The sequence below is a fragment of the Myotis myotis genome, unplaced genomic scaffold (genome assembly GCF_014108235.1).
Source record: "Myotis myotis isolate mMyoMyo1 unplaced genomic scaffold, mMyoMyo1.p scaffold_m19_p_1, whole genome shotgun sequence".
NCBI classification, from domain to species: Eukaryota; Metazoa; Chordata; class Mammalia; order Chiroptera; family Vespertilionidae; genus Myotis; species Myotis myotis.
In genome coordinates, this window is record NW_023416313.1 from 30,042,224 (window position 1) to 30,063,123 (window position 20,900).

The 20,900-nt window shown below is 40.6% G+C and overlaps 1 protein-coding gene and 1 non-coding gene across 4 annotated transcripts in view; one reads left to right on the forward strand and one right to left on the reverse strand.

Annotated features, from left to right (window-relative positions):
* Positions 1-20,900, reverse strand: part of CORIN (corin, serine peptidase) — a 206,567-nt gene that overhangs the window by 175,833 nt on the left and 9,834 nt on the right. For all 3 annotated transcript variants that reach the window (XM_036333055.1, XM_036333065.1, XM_036333075.1), the window contains exon 2: positions 3,399-3,543. In XM_036333055.1, the coding sequence (XP_036188948.1) occupies positions 3,399-3,543 (145 nt within the window). The remainder of the gene's footprint in view (positions 1-3,398; positions 3,544-20,900) is intronic.
* LOC118661178 lies at positions 7,452-7,558 on the forward strand. Its single transcript, XR_004969181.1, has one exon. It is a non-coding gene; the product is annotated as a U6 spliceosomal RNA (small nuclear RNA).

The window sequence follows — 20,900 nt, forward strand, 5'->3', positions numbered from 1 at the left end:
ACCTGTGTTGCAGGTTTGTTCCCTGGCCTTGCACCAGTGTGTGGGAGGCAACCAATTGGTGTGTCTCTCTCACATATCTCTCTCTCTCTCTCTCTCTCTCTCTCTCTCTCTCTTTCGCTCTCTCCTCTCTTCTCTCTCTCTCTCTCTCTCTCTCTCTCTCTCTCTCTCTCTCTCTCTCTCTCTCCCCCCCCCCCCTCTCTACAAAATCAATGGAAAGTCCTCAGGTGAGGATTAATTAAAAAAAAAAAAAATGGTTATAGATTTTAATTTCTTCCAGTTAAGATGGAGGAGTAGGAAATCATGGTACTGGCATCTTCCCATGACCACATCAGAATTACAACTAACTTGAAGCTAATATAATATTGTACATCAACAGTAATTTTTTTAAAAAAAATTTAATTTAAGTGGTTAAAAATTGGTGTACCTCCTAATCTCATACAGAAATGGAAAAAAAAAATTCTACTACCAGGTATAAACCTAAGACAAATGAAACATGTGTCCATATAAAAACTTGTACATGACTGTTCACAGCAACGTAATTCAAAATAGCTAAAAGATAGATACAACTCAAATGTCCATCAATTGTTAAATAGGTAAATAAAATGTGGCATATCTACCTAATGAAATATTATTTGGCCATAAAAAGGAATGAAGTACTAATATATGCTACAACATGGATGAGCCTTAAAAGTGTTATGCCAAGCAAAAGAAGCCAGTCACAAAAACCACATATGGTCATATGAAATGTCCAGGGCAGGGAGATCTGTAGAGACAGGAAGTCAGTTATTGGTACTTAGTGCTGGACAGAGGGGAAGAAGGAGGGGATGGAGAGAGCAGACAATGGCAACTATAGGACATAGATTTCCTTTCTGAAATAATGCTAATGTTCCCAAATTAACTATGGTGACATGCATTTATCTGTGAGTACACTAAAAGCTATTGGATAGTATGTGGATTATATTTCAAAGAAGCTGTAAAAAATTATTTAAATAAATAAATAATAGCCCACTTAAAGCACTGTTTTAATAACATCCTTCCTCCACTCAGAGTCTAATACCCACAGCATAGACATAAGCTGTATTTTATCGAGATTAATTTACCTTATTCACTGTGTAGCCAGATTATTATGACCACCTGACATTTGTAGGCAAATTAGCTATAATTTTGCGCTGAAGTTGCTAGAGGGCCAGATCATTATAAACGTCTGCATAGCACAACATACCTAAGTATCATTGCTGATCAGGTTCATCCTATCATGTTGATGGCATATCCCAATGGAGATGGCTTGTTCCAACAAGACAATGCGCCATGCCACGGTGCTCATATTGTGCAGGAGTGCTTTCAAGAACATGAGGGAGACTTTACCTTGCTTAGGTGGCCCCCACAATCACCAGATCTCAATTCAATTGAGCATTTGTGGGACCAAGTTAAAAGAGCCATAAGGCAGCCATTAACCATCAAATCTCACAGAACCGGACAGTGCTATTCATCAGGCATGGTGTTAGATTCCTCACATCACCTTTCAACATCTCATGGAGTCAATGCCAAGAAGAATCGCCACAGTATTGAAGGCAAAAGGTGGTCCAACAAAGTACTGATGGAGTGGTCATAATAATCTGGCCGGTCATAATAATCTGGCCACTCAGTGTAAATTCTAAATGTATAACTTATAAATTGAGCAACAAAAATAATAGTTTGGGTGAAACAAAATATTTTAAAATCATTGGTAGTGCAACTAGATCTGCATCATCTTGCTATTTATTTCTGTACTTTATTTGATTGCACATGTTCAAATAAATTGATTCATAGCAATAAGTATCTATCGATGGCAAGATTTTGAGTTGTTTTGTGTGTGTGTTTTTTCCCAATAACTCACCTTTTAAACTTAGTATATTGTTCATTTAAAGAGAGATAGCAAGATCCAAATACAAATGAGTAAATCTGTCAGCACAAATTACTTTGCTGGTCTCTGCTTTGTTAAAAATTAATATGTAACATTGAGTTTGAGGGTACATTTGAGTTCAATTTTTTTAAATAGAAATTTAAAGCAAATAATTGTGTAATCCTTGAGTCTTTTTCTCAGAACCTTGGTTCTATGGAATAGATTTTGAAAACCTATGACCTAGGTGCTAAAGCCCATATCCCTTAGGATGGCATGTAAGATTTTGTGTCATTTGCACTTTATCCATCAACCTAGCTGCATTTCCTACCAAAATTTCCCATTTCCCAAGTCCATCAGCATCTTTCATGGGTTATACTTTTACCCTGGCTTTTTTCTCAGCCAAATGTGACCCATGGACTACTGCCTTCTAACCTGAATTTCTATTTTTATTCCAAAAGTTAAAATGTTAATGCCCCATGAAGCCTGGTGACTGTCCCCAAAGCACCTTGTATATACCTTTATCATCAACATGTGCTGCCTTGTGTGACAATCATTTCTTCCTCTCAACTGTGAGTTCCTGAGAAAGAAGGACTAATTTAAACATCCTTGAGTTCTCAGGGACTTTCGAAGTTTCTGCTACCTAGTAATCACTCCTTAAATGTATTGAATTAATTAACCCATTAATTAATCCTATATAATAAAGTGGTAATATGCAAATTGACCATCATGCTCTCACACAAGATGGCTGCCCTCATGTGGTCAAAAGATGGTCACCCCCATGTGGTCACAAGATGGCTGCCATAAGATGACCAGCAGGGGATGGCAGTTGGAGGGGACCAGGCCTGCAGAGGAGGGGACTAAGGGGTGACCAGACTGACAGGGGAGGGCAGTTAGGGGCAACCAGGCCTGCAGGGATGACAGTTAGGGGCAACCAGGCTGGCAGGGGAGTGCAGTTAGGGGTTACTAGGCTGGCAGGGAAGGGAAGTTGAGGGGGACCAGGCCTGCAGGGGAGGGCAGTTAGGGGCAACCAGGCCTGCAGGGGAGGGCAGTTGAGGGTGACCAGGCTGGCAGGGGAGGGCAGTTGGAGGCGACCGGGCCAGCAGGGGAGCAGTTAGGTGTCGATCAGGCTGGCAAGGGAGTGGTTAGGGCATGATCAGGCAGGCAGGCAAGCAGTTGGGAGCCAGCAGTCCCAGATTGAGAGGGATGTCTGTCTGCTGGTTTAAACCGACAGGCGGACATCCCCCGAGGGGTCCCAGATTGAAGAGGGTACAGGCTGGGCTGAGGGACACCCCCTCCCTCCTGTGCACGAATTTCATGCACCAGGCCTCTAGTATTAATAATAACTAGGAGAGTGATTATAGTGGCTAAAACTGCAGGTTTACCTAAGTTAGTCAACAGCCAACCCTCTTATTGAGTTGATATTTTAGGTTATATAAGTACTAAGTAGAAAGCACTCTTCTAAATCATGCTAATTTTAATTTTGACTTCATTTTTCTTTAATAATGACAGCACTCACCAACAAAGGAAAGCAGGATGACCAGCAGGACAATGAGAGCGCAGATACATGGAACCAGGACCAGCAGTAGGAAGCGGAGAACGTTAGCAGTCGTCAGCTGCTGAGAGCAGCCATCACCCATGGCATCTTCCTCAGCCCCCAAGACCTAAAGCAAAAAAGAAATATGAGCCCGTGCTGGTTTGGCCCAGGGGATAGAATGTTGGTCTGCGGACTAAAGGGTCCTGGGTTCGATTCCAGTTGATGGCACATGCCCAGGATGCAGGCTTGATCCCCAATAGGGGGCGTACAGGAGGCAGCCAATCAATGATTCTCTTTCATCATTGAGGTTTCTCTCTCTCCCTCTCCCTTCCTCTCTGAAATATATATATAATATATATTTATAAAATAAAGGTGATAATTCTAGTAAAAAAAAAGAGAGAAATATGGAACATGGCTTTAATATTACAAAGCAACTCAGTACATGGCATGAAATTGCAGAGCACAGCCACCATCCAATCAAAGCAGCAGCATTCCTAAAAGATTTTGCTGTGTGTCCTTTAGGACATAAAATGAGGTTTAGACACCAAATCATGCTAATAAATTAACAAATAACAGTACAACCACATTCAGGGAAGAGCAAATCAATATTTCTGAAATGTTTTTCAGAAGTGCATGAACTTTTAATGATACTGCATCTTGATTTTTTTTAAAACACATTTGCCAATTCAGTATTATTCCAAAGGGCCATAAATAACTATGGCAAAAACTCACACTGGCCCAAAATTATAAGCAAAGACTGCCTAGTATACTGTATAAGACATTGGTGAGTGGGTGTAGACAAACATTCTCCAGACTTCATTGTTGTTAGGCTCATTAGTCTTAACCCAAATCTGCATGAATCTGGGTAGAATAAGTTTTCAGCCATTAATACTTCAGCAAGTTTTAATATTACTGACCACGTGTTTAGTGACAAGTTGAACAATAAAAAAGCCTGCCCAGTTGTCCAGTTGAACACTTATGATCCCTTCGGACATCAACCCTGCAGCCTGTCCACTTGTGAGCGGATGATGAGGTGCCATAGTGATGGTTCACATAAAGTTCTTGTCTTCAAATACTTTAAACTTTGCTTAGTTCAATCTCTTGCCAGAAACGATGTCTGGAAACTCGTTTATTGCAAATGGCTAGCTTCATGCAGTGAGTGACTTTTTCAACAGGGTCTGAGATGGAATTAAAAGTGACTTGAATAACTCACTAACTTGAGTTATTCCCTTGATGAAGGTGTTTCTGGCGGTTCTCTCTTGGACTTCGGACTCTTCTGCATGTTTTCCTCTGACAGTTTCAGAGCTTGAACTACAACCTCTGTGTAACTGCCTCCTGAATCTCTCTTGAGTCCCAAACTTCCTTTCAAGTTAAGCCACGTATTTCCAGTGCCTAGTGCTTAACAGCATCTCTCTCTCCTGTAACACTGCCATCCACTATTTACCATGCTTAGGTCTCTTCCAGCTGTTTTTTGTTTTTGCTAATCCGTCCTCAAGCCTATCTCCCATTTCAGTCACCACCTCTCTCCTTCTTTGTCATCTAAAATGCTCAAAGAATTAATATTTATTGTCCAAATTGCCTCACTTGCTGTTTACTCTTGTGGCCACTGCAATTTGGCACCCACTTCTGTCAATTGTACCAAAACAGCTTTTGCTGTGGTTCCCCATGACCTCCATGTTGCAACATCCAAGTGACATTTCCCAGACCTCATTGTAATGACATCTCAGAGTCATCTGAGAGATTCTCAGTTAGCCACTCCCATCTGCTTCAAGCTCTCTCTTCCTCTGACTTCTCTTTCTTCTTCTCTGGCCATTCCTCCTCTTTTTGTAAGCTCTTATCTCACACCCACTTTCTCCCCACATGCCGGAAGCCAATTCCAGCATGTCAGCAAGGGCTGAATCATCTGGAGTGGCAAGGGCATTTCCCCAAACCTAAAAAGGGATGATTGCTTGCTGCCAGACAGTTCAGGGCATCTTACATGTTATTGCCTCCTACTAGCCAAACACCTGAACAGCTATAGACAAATTCTTCCAATCTGACAATGGACTCTGTATAGGAAACCTGACCCTTTGAAGTATCTTCACCTTGCCTTAGGACAAATTGTGTTAATAAAAAGCAAGGGATCCTGAGATGAGGAGATCTTAGTTTCTTTAGCTAGGCTCCTCTGACTCCCAAATGCCTTTCAAAATTATGCTTCGTCTCTGGACTCTTATTTAAGTTACACACAGCCCTTCTCCAGATTGCTGAACCTTTCTAGATGCCGGAACAAGAACCCCGGCACCCACAATGTCACCCACACACATGGCATCAGTCGCCAGCCCTACACATGTGACTTACTGGTACATTTTTAAATAGCAAACATAGACCTTTCCTCATAGCTCCAGACCTTTGTAAATCTTCATTAGGGCCCATAATGAAACCTGATATCACTTTTTAGGTGGCAATTGGCAGACAAAACTGCCTAATTTTTGCTGAAAAACATGGTTGCTTCACAAAGGTTCAAACATAAAATAATCTTCAAAATAGAATACAAATTTTATCAAGACTATATGTGTTACATCAGTAAAACAAAAGGGAAACACGAGTTTCAGGGCTATTCAAACTGAAATACTACTGCAACACGAACTATAAACTATAACAACCAACAAATACTTGTAAGATTAGAAAGTACAAATTTACTCTTGCCCCTGTAAAAACATAATCACAGCATAAGTAATACTAACACAGCTGTATCCCTCTATATGTATAAATATTACCCTTTTCTCATGAGGGTAGCCCAGCATCTAGAACAGCATCTGAACAAAGTCAGGAATCAATTATTACCTGCTGAATAAATGAGTGGATTAAAGCACCTGAACAAAAATTACTCTGTACATAATTATACAAATACTACCTATTTTTTTAAATAATATACGCCTTACAAAGACTATTCCCGAATCATCCAAAAACACTTGGAGAAGAAAATGTATTTGGTAGAAAAGTAAAAATCTTTTCCTTTCAGGGAAAATATACTAAAATATAATAAAATCAGTTTTTATGGGACTACTGAAAGGAGTTTTAGGGGTAAAATGGGCAGGTTTAGGGAGCTTTAGGAATTAGGGGACCCATGGGGGAGGAAGGCATAGTTGGTTGGGGGCTTGGAGCTGCCAAAAGGCATACATTCACAGAGAACAAAAGGTGCCACAGGATAAGGGGAGAGAAAGACATCCATTCACAGAAGATAGGGAGAAGCCACAGGGTATGGGGAGAAAGAAGAAAACCAACTTTCAGAGAGGATGGAGAAATGCTGACAAATGGGAGAAAGAGGAAAACAGGTTTTCACAGGAGACAGAGAATTCTACCACTGATGGGGGAGCAAGAGAGGGGGCACCGCATGGGGTTTACACTTTGAAGGTGATATTCTACCAATTGGAAGGCAGCACCAAGAAACAAAGACATGCAGCCTTTATAAACCTTAGGAAAAGGAGCTTAGTGGGCTACCCTCTAAGTCTGTACTAGTTTCCAATAAATTTCCACCTTTTCATCTACCACCTTTTGTCTGTGGCTTCATTCTTCGAATCCACCTGGACAAGAACCTTGGAAAGAAACCACCCTTGCATGTTGCTCAGAGGAAAAAAAAAACACTCTTAGTTCAATTCCATTCTCACTTTCACCATTATGAGCTTCGAAGTTAGTCAGAAAATTATGTTTCAAAAAGTAAATTGTGGATTTTATTACAGACATTTTAAAAATACCACCTATGCTAACATGAAAATTAGTAGCCTTGTAACTCTATTGACCCCCTGAAAGAGAGATCCCCAGACATAATTGGTACACAGCACTCTGCATCCAGGTAATGGTTTCAGTAGTCCCAGATCAAAAGAAATGCCCAACAGGTTCTGGCCCCTGTGGCTCAGTAGGTTCAGTAAGAGGTCGCTGGTTTGATTCCAGGTCAGGGCACAATGCCTCCATTGCAGGCTCAATGTTTCTCTCTCTCCCTCTCCCTTTCCCTCTCTCTAACATCAATAAGGACATTTTTTTAAAAAAATGACTAATGTGCTCGCTTCGGCAGCACATATACTAAAATTGGAACGATACAGAGAGGATTAGCATGGCCCCTGTGCAAGGATGACATGCAAATTTGTGAAGTGTTCTATATTTAAAACAAACAAAAAAGCAAGAAATGACTAACAGTTCCATTTATTAAGTAGTTTAGTTCAACAATTTTATAAATATTTGTATCCTAAAAACTTAGTAGCCAGGTGAAAAAATACTACACATAAATTAAAATTTAAAAATATTTGCATGTCATTCTTAACCACGATTACTTACTAATGGGATGTGTGCATCTGTTGGGCTCTGCACAACCTCTCAAGCATAGGAATCAAATTGGAAACCACCCCCTGTTCCACATGGATTTTTACATGGGATGACTTTTTACACAGCAACCACCAAGAACCCTGCTTTATGCAGCTAGGATGACAGCAAAAGGAATATTTCCAGACTGCTTTCTATAGTGGTTGTACCAGTCTACATTCCCACCAGCAGTCAATGAGGCTTCCCTTTTTTCTACAACCTCTCCAACCCTTGTTATTGAGCTGATGTTAAAAGGGCATGACTTCAGCAGGTTGGGAGTTGGAGGGAGGTCCTCCCAGGCAGAGAGTACTTATCAGGAGCTGGAAAGAGCCAGGTGGCAGGCATGCAAAGCAGTGGGAGCAATGAGTCTGGTACAGGCAGGGCAGGCCTAGACGGATCTCCAGATCCTGCTCCTCAAAAGGCGGTCCTCAGACTACCAGCATCAGTATCCCTAGTAGCTGGTAAGGATTGCAGAACCTCAGGCCCCACGTGACTCACATGCACATTGAAGTTTGTCTTCTATTCTACGTTAAGGATATTGGTCTTTGTCTCTTAAGTCCCTGGAGGGTCTTAAGCCTAAGGTGACATATACAAATGAACATTTTGAAAAGAACACCTGGGTTGCAGCTAGAGATTAGAAGGGGGCATGTGAGGATATGGGGAAACCAGATAGGAGATTGCTGAAGTACATAGAAAATGTGGGGTCTCTAAAGGGACTGCAAGACGACCTAGTCCAGATATTGCCAGCCTTTCCACCAACCTTACTTTTTATTGTTTGCTTTGTAATGTTAACATAAAAACATTCAAACCTGTAAAGAATTTTTGTGAGTTTATTTGAGCCAAACTGTCAACAAATGCTGGGACGCAGAACCTCAACGAATTGAGATAATGCTCTGGAGAATGGCAGGTTACATCTGTATTTATACAATGCAATCAAAGGAAGGGATGTAGATGGGTTACATGAAATCCATTGGTGGCAGACTTCTGGAACATGTGAAATCTCCTACAATGTCTATAAATTAGAATCTTTTGCCCTGAGGATGGAATGCAAGTATTGGCCCTGATCATTAGTTTCCAAAAATATGGATATCATTCTGCTTAAACTATAGGTAGTATAAGAAACATAATTTTCCATAGTAAAGATTGAATAGAAAGGAGATTCAAGTTCACATTTAACATATCAAAAACCTAATTAACAACAAAAACAAAAAATAATCTATTCCCTATTTCAAAGTTTTGCTAAGCAGGTGCCACCCTTGACCTACAATAGCTCTGTAAGTGATAATATTCACCTAAAGATACGGTCTACAAGGAGGTTAACATCACCTTGCTATTCTTAAGGTACAGCATCGAACATAGAGATAAGCTGATGTTTTCATTTCAACAAATATTTGTTTAAATTACAACCAAAGATCAGGCAAACTTGAAGTAGTGTACAAACTGTTACTGGTTAACAGAGTATTTTGAAATCTAAAGATTAATTCTACCTTCAAAATGTGACATTAGACTATGGATTTTATAAAATACCAAAATGTTTATATTCTTAAAATACAATTATATAGTCTGAGCCAACATAGGATGCTTAATCAACAGTCTGTTAATTTGAGGTGCAAAAATATTGCTACCCAAAGGTAGCAATTCATATATCGATCTGGTGGATTTAGTAAAACTCTCTTTACTGCTTTGAAGTTTATGATTTGACCAAGTCAAAGTATCAAAATATTCTTAAAACAAAATGAGAGTGTGCATTTTAATGGCTGGAACTGTATTCAAAATTATGGCAGAATTCCATGGCCATCTGTCCTACAACAAGAGTTGCTTACAATGTTAAAAACAATTAAAAATAAAAATGCATCCACAATTAACATTATGTATTGGTTTGGGGCTTAGTTCTCTAGTCAGGAAGGTAATAAACCGCAAACTTATTCACACGTGGCTGTTTCAAAGTGCAGAGAACAGCCTCCAAGGATGACAAGGTCACTCCGATAGGTGTGGCCTGAAAGGACACAAAAAGCTCCCTCTAAACTCTGGGGGATATTACACTGTCACAGATTAATGCCCTCATAGTCCTGAAAAACTGCAGACACTAAGACTACTAGTACACTTTCTAAGGAATATTTACCTCAGAACTTTGTCTTACCCAACCATCAATCCAAAATGAGATCTGAATTGTTTTGCCCACCGAGCAAAAATGAGCCAACTGTTACCTTCTTGCATAAGAAAATCTTCTAGTACTAGATGTTATTCTCTCTGTGCTCAATAAACTGTGAAAGAGTACTTTACATGAAGTAAAGGTAGATTTATTGAATAAGAGATCAGAGATTTAAACGCTTCTCAAATCAGGTATCTATCAATACTCCACAATTCTCCCGCTCTACCAATAATCAAAATGCCGCCAAACTCATCTGTGAGTGAACTCTGCCAAACCCAAATGTCTTTTGTTGTGCTGCTTGTTTTTGATGTCCCAAGAGGCATGAAGAAGAAGCATCTGGTTTTCAGTAAGTCTTTTCATCCATTTTCTGGCATTTAATTGAAGCATACAAAGTTCAAATAACTCCTGCACTCCCTCAAAATGAAGTTACCCAATTCACACCAGAACGCATGGGTCCACAAGCCAACCCTGCCCACATTCTCCTTTGAAAATCAACATAACAGCAGCAGCCCCAGATAGTCGTCCCCCGAGTTTCATGGCCACATATCCCAGAATGGGCGTTCAATATGGAGACTAAATACCAACAAAACGTTTTCCCTTTGAGGAGACGAGATAATAATAATCCAATACTCAGGATCACTTCAGCGTTTCTGATTTGAGGGTAGCATTGTATAGCTAACGTCTGAAATATGAGAGAAGAGATTGGAATGTTTCAGAGGCAGCTTGAACAATGTCGTCTCCACCACTGAAATCTAGGAGACCTTATAAAGTCACCACCCTGTCCTAACCATATTTCCATATCTGCACATACGGGATAGAAAATAAATATCTTGCTCTGACCACAAATATTCCCCCCCAAAAAAAATAAATAAATAAAATTGTTAAAGCAAAAGAAAAGTAAAAAACAGTATTAGCAATATTCCTTTCAAGATCAGAAAGCTCTAAGTCCCGATTTCTCTCCCATGCATAAAATGGGGTTTGCTCAATTCAGTCTCCCTGGTGGAAAGCTATAATCTTTACTCAAGTGAGGAGATGTCTTCAGAGGCGACAGGAGAACCTTCTAAGGTAAACCCCGGTTTTTTTCAGAGCAAGGTGGCAAGGTCATATTTCTCTGATTGTCACAGATGACTTGGAAAGAAACACAGGCAACTCCCTACCTACACAAGGTAAATAGGACCCGGCATCCTGTGTGGGGATTTTTCCAATTAACTTTTTTTTTCCAATTAACTTTTTAAAAACTATATTTTTATTTATTTCAGAGAGGAAAGGAGAGGGAGAGAGATAGAAACATCAATGATGAGAGAGAATAATTGATCTGATGCCTCCTACATGACCCCTACTGAGAATGAAGCCTACAACCCAGGCATGTGCCCTGACAGGGAATCGAACCATGACCTCCTGGTTCATAGTTCAACACTCACCACTGAGCCACCCTGGCTGGGCCCAGCATCCTGTTTTGAGATGACTTTGCCCCCAAGCTCAAACATGTCAACCTTATCATTTTATGGCAGACATAAATCTTAACATAATAAAAGATTTACTTTCATGCAGATATAAGATCAGAATTCTTTCTGCATATATTGGACAATCTTAGAAGTAATTTTTTTTTCAGTATATTTTGGGGGAAACAATGAAGGCTTCAGGGAGAAAAAAAAAGAGGATTGGGTTATTCATGCCTCCGGAAATTAAAATATTTGAGATTTATTCATAAAAGTTTTTTAAATTTCACATCCTGATTATAAGTTCTAAGGGAGCTATGGCAAAATCCAGAGGAGCCTAATAGATTGCCAAATGAAGCCAAAACTATTTTTCATGTGACTCTAAGGAAGCTACTAAATTTGTGCAAATCTTAGAGACCTAATTGATTCACTGATCCAATAACAATGGACATGTTGTGACTTTTAAAAATTGAAACAGATTGGCAAAGTGAGTCAAGAACTAAAATATTGACTTTCTACAGCTGAAAATAATCAGGGACTGCATACAAGACAAAATGGATTTTATGCTTTACAATAATCCATTTCAGGCATTTCAATGCAAAGTAAAACATAAACAGATGTTGAAAACATTTAACCTACTGAACCTACCTGCTGAAAGGAATCCTGCAGTAAAAAAACATACAAGTAAGGATTTTATGTCTTGGAGGGAGCAGCAATTTCTTTGTGAATACCCATAATAAAAGCAAACTTAACATTCATCACATACTTCACTCTACTTCATATATTTCACTATGCTAGGTACAGAATGGTAAAGAGTTGCATCAAAGTCTAATACTCTTTTCTTTTCTTTTTTCCTAATACTCTTAAAGAAGCTATTAGAAAGAGGGAGATGTTAGAACAGAGGAGGAAGGGTGAGATCTCAAGGAATGTATGAATTGACTTCCCCCAAGGAGGCTAGGATGGGAGAAGTTACTGCAAAGTTTGCTCCTTAAAGCTTCAGATAGGCAGTCCAATGCAAGAACAATTAGGGAAGCACACCTTCAATACTGGACAGCTATGACAAGCAGATACTGAAAATAATATTCACGGAACAACAGTCTATCAGAGGAGAAAGAATAGTTATACAAAGAGTCATTTAATTGTTATTGTGCTAAGTGCTATATGGTAAGTACAAGGTAAATAATTTGTGGTAATGTCAAAATGAACATAGAAAACTGACTTCACCTTTTATTAGAACCTACAACAGGAAGCAGCCTAATGCTGAAAATACTTCAGTGACAAGAAATAATAATATTTCTTATAAACACTCAAAATTGAATTACTAGAATTATTTCAGCTATAATTAAATAATTTACCTTCCCAGCTTCTTTCCACTGACGGTTTCAAGTGTTTATAATGTTAATACATATTTACAATATAAACTGTTCTGAATGTTTAATATTTATTATTAGGGAGCTCAAAGTATTAAGAACTGCATAACATTTCTTAAAATGACAAGAAGCTGCTGATGAAAAGACGGCTTTTGAGAGTATAAACCTCATTGGTCCATCCATTATATTTTTTAATTTTGTTTTTGACATCTTTCCACAGTTAGTATTCCCAAGTACTAAAACATTTTAAAAATCATAATACAGTATTTCGCAAAGAATAACATGTGTCAATTCTCTTGAGTTTCTTACCAGTGCTAAAGTTGTCTGCACTTTGAGACAAAACCAAACATATAAATGATAAACGTTTTAAAATATGTGTAATATTATGGATGTATCTAATTTATGAAAAGGCGAACCTCTAGATCCAAATTAAGACAGACTAAACTAATGAAAAAGATGTCCTTAAATGTTTAATAATTGCCTTTTATTGATGTATTGGCTTTTATCCCTTCCAAAGAAAATACAGTTAAAAATTATGATTGTGAATTAAGTGACTATAAATAATCCTGTTTTTAATTGAAGAAATTAGAAAAAATTCTCCTTTTGGAATGTAAGACTAAATTGTATATTAATAGTACACTAACTTATTTACTGCTTTCAAAAAAAGGTTGCCAAACAAACAAAACAACACAAACTCATAGATGCAGATAGTGGTTACCAGAGGGTAGGGTTGTGGGGGAGGAGAAGGGTAAGGGGAGTTAAATATATGGTGACAGAAGGAGGCCAGGCTTCAGATGGTGAGCACAGAATAGAATATACAGATGTATTATAAAGTTGTACAGCTAAAGTTTATGTAATGTTATTAACCAATGTTACTCCAATAAATTTAACTTCAAAAATAGTTGCAATGGTTACAAATAAAGTTTATCTTAGTGTAGATACAAATATAAAATGTTTTTAAATCTCTTGAAATTATCAAATGAAATTTACTTTTTCCCCCTTTAAAAAAAATTTTGAAACAACCACATACTTATAGAAAAGTTGGAAGTACAGTGTAAAGAACCTTTTATCTAAACCATTTGCGAGTGAATTGCTAACCAGATGCCCTATCACTCTGAAAAAGAATCTGTTAGTGGATGTTTCCTACAAACAAGGACATTATCCTACAAAACCACAGGAAATTACATGGATTCACTGCTACCATCTAGTTCACAGAACCCATTCAAGTTTTGCTAATAGCCCAATAATACCCCTTATGCCAAAGGGTCTAACTTAGGACCACATGTTCATGTGTTCTTGGTTTCCTTCGGTCTTCCTTTAACTTCCATGACTTTGACCCTCTGTAAATTACAGGCCAGTTATTTTGCAGAATGTTCCTTATCTGTGATTTAGGATTAAATTCAGACACCTTTAGCAGAAATATCACAAAAGTGACACTACATTCTTCTCACTGCATCCTCTCAATTTGTTCCTTTACGAATGATAATCATATTAATCACATGGTAAAGACAGTGTCTGCCAACTCTCCCTGTAAGATTGTTCTCCTCTCCCTGGCCATGTAATCAATAAGTAATTTATGGTGAGGTATTGAAATTATGTAAATAACTTCCAGTTATTTTTTTGACATATGCATGGTTTCCTATTTTATCTAATGGCTTATAATCTGTTCCTATCATTATTTATTTTGATGGTCAAATTGCCCTCCATTTGGCTAGTGAGATTCAATTCAAGCTGACTACTGTCTTTTTAACACGCACCCAGAGTTCTCTGGGCCGTTCCTGGCTTTCTGGAACAGGAGGTTTTGGACTCACGTTGGACTTTCCTTGACTCATTCTTGCCTTCAACCATTTCTCTAAGGAGCCTGGTTCCTTTTTGTAGAAAATGGTGTTTAAAACCAAGATCTGGGTGTTTCTTGGTACTCACAGAGCATGCTATTTACACACTTACATTTATTTAAAACTAAAATATAGTTGACATACAATATTATACAAGTTCCGGGTGTATAAGATAGTAATTTGATATTTACATTCCTTACGATAAGTCTAGTAAATATTTGTCGCCATATAAAGTTACTACGATAATATTGGCTATTTTTCCCTCTACTGTACATAGTATCTCCATGACTTATTTTTTAATAACTGGAGATTGGTACTTCTTATGCCCCTTTACCCCCCTCAGTTCTGTATTTACCTTTATATGCTGAAACATATACACTTACACTCATATCTCCAATTCCAATCCCATATCATAGGGTTCTAGATATAGTTTTCTACCTTTCTTTAACTGTTTTTTTTCCAACAGTAAGAAAGCTGGCTTATTGTTAATATGTGCAATTATTCCATCAGTCCCAGCCTATAACACATCTCTCACTGTCCCAGCACCCTCTGCTGTGAGGGTGCCATGGTCACCTTGAGGGAGCTCTCACATCCCACCCTGGTCCACGCACCCATCCACCCCTTCCTCCTCCTGCTCAGGCTCTGGCCCTCCACCCTAGGGCATCCTCACTTGTGGGGTCTTGGCCACTGTGCTGCCCTTCTGGGCACCATGAGAGTCCACCTTGCTGCTCCCACAGAACAAATTCAGGACCCAGTTCACCAACAGACGAGGAATAAGAAAATGCAAACAAAGGTTTGAAGTCTATAGAAAGCAATTGGTGTTGTTCCTTTTTTTCACTCTTTTCTTACTTATAACATAAAAGAGAAATAAAATCACAAGATCTGGATCCTTCAGCCTTCTTGAAAACTTTTTTTAAAAATTTATTTTAGAAAGATAGGAGAGGAGAGGGAGAGGGAGAGGGAGAGAGAGCGCGCAATAGAGAGAAAAATATCAATTTGCTATTCTACTTATTCATGTATTCATTGGTTGATTCTTTTTTGTTAATTTCCTTTTTTATTTCAGAGAGGAAGGGAGAGAGAGGGAGAGAGAAACATCAATGACGAGAGAGAGTCATTGATCGGCCCACAACCCAGCATATGCCCAGACCCCAGGAATCAAACCATGACCTCCTGGTTCATAGGTTGACGCTCAACCACTGAGCCATGCCAGCCAGGCAGAACAACAAACATTTTTAAAGAAAAGTTTGCGTTTAAAAAAATTTTTAAGTACTAAATCAAAGTATTTATTAAAGTATTTATCCCATGGGTTTTGCTTACTTTCATTAAGGAGAATAAGTCATCTTTCTGGGACACGGGGATGGAAAGTCCAGCATGGGGAAAATGGTCAGTGATATTGTGATGACTCTGTATGATGTCAGGTGGGTGCTAGACTTACCAGGGGGCACCTCCAAAGTTAAATAAATGTCTTATTACCATTGTACGCCTAAAACTAACATAATATTGTATGTCAAGTGTAAAGCTCTCTTCAAAGAAGGAGGGGAGACAGTTGCCCGATTTTCGGAGTTTCTCACATGAAATGATTGGAGAATCTTGCTAGTCGGGAATATAGAGAGCATTTTTGTTCCTCTTATTGACATTGAGCTGATAGAATAAAGTTAAAACAATACAAACAGAACTGTAGGTGCTATCAGGAGGGATCAAGCAGGCCAGCTGAGGTTGTCCCAAGGTGGCCCAGACCCGACCATACAAGTCAGCTCATCCAGGCCTCTGGGCAGTTCCTTCCTTCCTAGGGGCCACTGCACTTGCTCACCAAGGCCACATTCAGCAAGGCTCATCTGTGTAATTGTGAAAGGTCGGAAAGCTCAGCATTATTGTTACGCTGAAGAAGGCAGAATGAAAATCACCCCAGGCCAGGTTAGGACTATAGTTACCAAGTCTAGATTTTAAATTGAATAAACACAAAGACCAGGGGATGGAGGGAGCTGGTCTCTCCAGTTTGCCCTAACTCTTCTAGGGAATGAAACTGGCCATGCCAGGCAGTCCTCCTGCCATCCTCCCACATCCAGAATTGGTCCCTGCTAGTAGGCAGCTGGGCTGAGAGCTTTGAGGGGCCTCCCCAGGGCTATTTTTAACCAGGTATTTTCTGCTGATTGACTTTCCACTGGGGCAGCCCCAGGGCTGGGGGAGGCACTCCAGCTGGGAAACCTGAGCAGCCAGCTGGCCTGTGACAAATGAGGTATTTTTAGCTGAGACTTGGGGATCTCCGGATGGTCATCTACTTTAGACCTCCGGGTGGGAGACACAAAACAGAGGCCAGCAAGAGGAGTGGTGCTGAGTCTGAAGTCCCTTAGCAACCACTGCGGAGCTCATTGTTGGAAGGGGACTCTGTGCCCTGGTGCGGAAGGGAACACAGGCCTGGGGTCTTCCCCTGCACTGGGGGAGGCGAGGCCCGCAGATCCCTCCTGCAGGCCTGGTGTTCGGAGGGGCTCTTTCTGCCTGCCTGCCTGCCTGCCCTCTGCGTCAGCATCACCTGGAACCCGTTAGAAATGCAAATGCTTGCCCTCCCCACCACCCCCGCCAGGCCTACAAGTTAGACACTGGCCGTGGGCCCAGCAATCCGTGGTGTGTCAGGCTCTCCAGGTGATTCTCACGCACATTACTGGTCTTCAAGAATGACTGGCCTAACCACACATTCACTAACATTCACAGATAAAGGTATGACTTTAACTTTGTCCCTACCAAACCCACATGGCAGTACATTTTTAAATTAAGAGCCCTTATAGTTAGCATATTTTTAGATTTACAAAAGCATTGAGCAGATAGATAGTAGAGAGCCAGTAACTTTTTAAGCCATTTCTTCCTCCTGTGTGTGTACCCTCACGGTAGAAGCCTTCGCCCCTGGTCATCCTCAGGGAGAGGGATAAGACGCAAAGTGTCTGCCATCACAGGCTACAGTGGAGTCAGAGTAAGAAACAGCTGCCGGCGCCCGGTGAGGAGGGCGGCAGTGCACACCAGCCCTACGGTGCCCGACTGTACATGGGTGCCCTCGGCCACGCCGCCAGGAAGCCAACTGTAACTGCCTGAGATGTGGCCCAGGGAGCGCCTTCTTAACAGGGACTTGAAAGTGATGGTTTGGAGTGTTAGTGATGTATTAGTTTCCCGTGGCTGCTTTAACAGATTGCCACCGTGGCCTACAACACAATTTATATTCTCTTGTAATTCTGGAGGTGAGAAGTCGGAAATCCGTGTCACTGGGCTAGAGTCAAGTGTGGTCAGGGCTGCATCCTTCTGCAGGCTCTGAGGGGAGGATCTTTTCCTGGCCTTTGTCAGCTTCCAGTGACTGCCTGTCTGCCCCTGGGCTGGTGGCCCATCCGGCCTCTTCAAAGCATATCTCTCCCATCTCTGCATCCATCACCTCATTGCCTTCTCCTCTGACTCCCGCCCTGCCTGCCTCCCTCTTATGAGGACATTGTGATTACATCAGGCCCTCGAAGATCATCCAGGGTAATCTCCCATCTCAAATCCTTAACTAGCCACATGTGCAAAGTCCCTTTGCCATGGAAGGTGGCATTTACCGGTCCTGGGGATTAGGACATGGATATATTGGGGGGGGGGGGGGTTAAGGGGTCATATTCAAACTGCCACATGCCTTGTGACTCTATACCAGTGGTTCTCAACCTTCTGGCCCTTTAAATACAGTTCCTCATGTTGTGACCCAACCATAAAATTATTTTTGTTGCTACTTCATAACTGTAATGTTGCTACTGTCATGAATCATAATGTAAATATCTGATATGCAGGATGGTCTTAGGCCAGTGATGGCGAACCTATGACACGCGTGTCAGAGGTGACACGCGAACTCATTTTTTTGGTTGATTTTTCTTTGTTAAATGGCATTTAAATATATAAAATAAATAGCAAATATATAAGTCTTTGTTTTACTATGGTTGCAAATATCAAAAAATTTCTATATGTGACACAGCACCAGAGTTAAGTTAGGGTTTTTCAAAATGCTGAGATGCCGAGCTCAAAAGGTTCGCCATCACTGTCTTAGGCGACCCCTGTGAAAGGGTCGTTCGACTGCCAAAGGGGTCGCGACCCACAGGCTGAGAACCGCTGCTCTATACCGTGTTCTATGGTAGACATGAGCCATGGTGATTATTGAGTACTTACAATGTGACTCATCTGAATGGGTCATGCTATAAGAATATTGGAATGTAAAGACTGAGCATGAGAAAAAGGAAAGTAAAATATTTCACTAATAATGTTCATTTCATGTTAAAATTATAAAATGTTAGATATGTTGAATTAAATAAATTATTAAAATCACACTGATCTATTTCTTTTTGCTTTTCAAATGTGGCTACCAGTGAGCTTTAAATTCACATGTGGCTGACACTATTTCTGTTGGACGGTGATACTAGAGACCAAAAGGGAAGCAGGATGGTATTAAATTTCAATTGTCTTATTTTTGTCTTACTCATACTTATGATGGAGTCTAGACCTTGAAAGCAACATCTCTTCTTTCAACCTTCTCTAGGGAGAGCAACTGAGGTTTCAAATCAAGAGGGATATTATTACATTAAGGATGTGAAAAAATGAAATTCTTCGCTAGATTAAAAAGAAAGAAAAAGCAAAGCCCAAACCCAACCTGAGAGACTCAATGGTTGAGCGTCAACCTATAAACCAAGAGGTCAAGGTTTGACTCCAGTCAGGGCACATGCCCGGGTTATGAACTAGTCCCCAGTAAGGGGCATTGCAAAAGGCAGTCGATCAATGATTCTCTCTCATCATTGATGTTTCTCTCTCTCCTTCCCTCTCCCTTCCTCTCTGAAATCAATAAAAAATATATTTAAAAAAAAGCAAAGCTCACACATTTATCCAGCAACTCGTGTTCTTACAAAGCACCTTCATAAAGCGTTATTTCACTAAATCCTTGGTCACAACCCTGTGAAAGGGATATTGTCCCCATTTTTCAGAGAAGGGAGCTGAGCCTAAAAGAAATGAACCCAACTAATTAGTGATGAATAAGAACCCGAGCCCTCGGCACCCAGGGCTGCCTTGAGGATTTCTCCGGGCGTGGGGTTAATGATTTGGTCAGGCTCACTCTATTTCCTGAGGGTTTGTTGTTGTTTCCCCTTCAATCTTCCCAAATTTCAAAGATCCCAGAATTCTTACTCTTTACCTGAAAATTCTGTCCCTTGACTACTCGGAGCACATTCTCATTACTTTTCAACTTTGACTGCAGAGGGCGATGTCCTGCCTGGCTATTTAAGGAAGGTTTTATCCTGCATCAAACTCCTGCCCAGCTGCACCAGAGGCGTGCCTGGCTCCCCGCTTGACTCTGGGCCACTTGCTGGAAAGCCCCCAACACCAGGGACTGCCTGTCCTCCACCACCACCACCCCCCACCACCACCACCACATACACACACACACACCCAGTTGCAGGCACGGGTCAAATGCTCAGCTCTGACTTACACCCAGAGAAGACACCCCAGACAAACCTGGGCTCTGGTGGTCAGATTTCTTCTGATCAGTCTTCCTTGGGGTTGAACAGGCAGTTTTGCAGTTTGGCAGAAAGTCGCTCTAAGAAGGATTAGCAAAGACCCAGGAAGAGGGAAGCAAACTAAGGTCTGAGAGGATGCCCCTACCCCAGGCAGCACTGCCCAACACTTGGCAGGAGAGGAGGAAAAGGAAATCGAAAGGGTACCACGTGCTGCTCGTTTTCTCTGCCACATTCAGATTTCAGATTTCAGATTTCAGACCTGGGAAGGCCCTGGGAGAGTATCTAGTCCAACCACCCCATTTTACACAGAAACTGGGAGCAAAAGGGTTAACTGCTTTCTGTGAAGTCTCACAGCAATCTAGCATCAGACAAAGACTAGAACTCCCGTTTCTGATATTGTTCAACTTGGACCAAATTGTTTTAAAGCAGCGGTTCTCAACCTGTGGGTCGCGACCCCTTTGGCAGTCAAACGACCCTTTCACAGGGGTCACCTAAGACCATCCTGCATAGCAGATATTTACATTACGATTCATAACAGTAGCAACATTACAGTTATGAAGTAGCAACAAAAATAATTTTATGGTTGGGTCACAACATGAGGAACTGTTTTAAAGGGCCAGAAGGTTGAGAACCACTGTTTTAAAGGATCACAGAGAAATATTAAAACCATTCAGCTTTGATTTCCAAACCACACTAGAGAGAGCGGCATCTCTCTTGCAGGATGAGGCTCTGAAACAGGCATGCAAGGGTGAAAATCAGGCACAGGCAATAATCCTTGAAAATCCTTCGGAAAGTGCCATACTGGAGACCAATATAGCTTCTGTCAGTAAATCCCACACGGTCAGT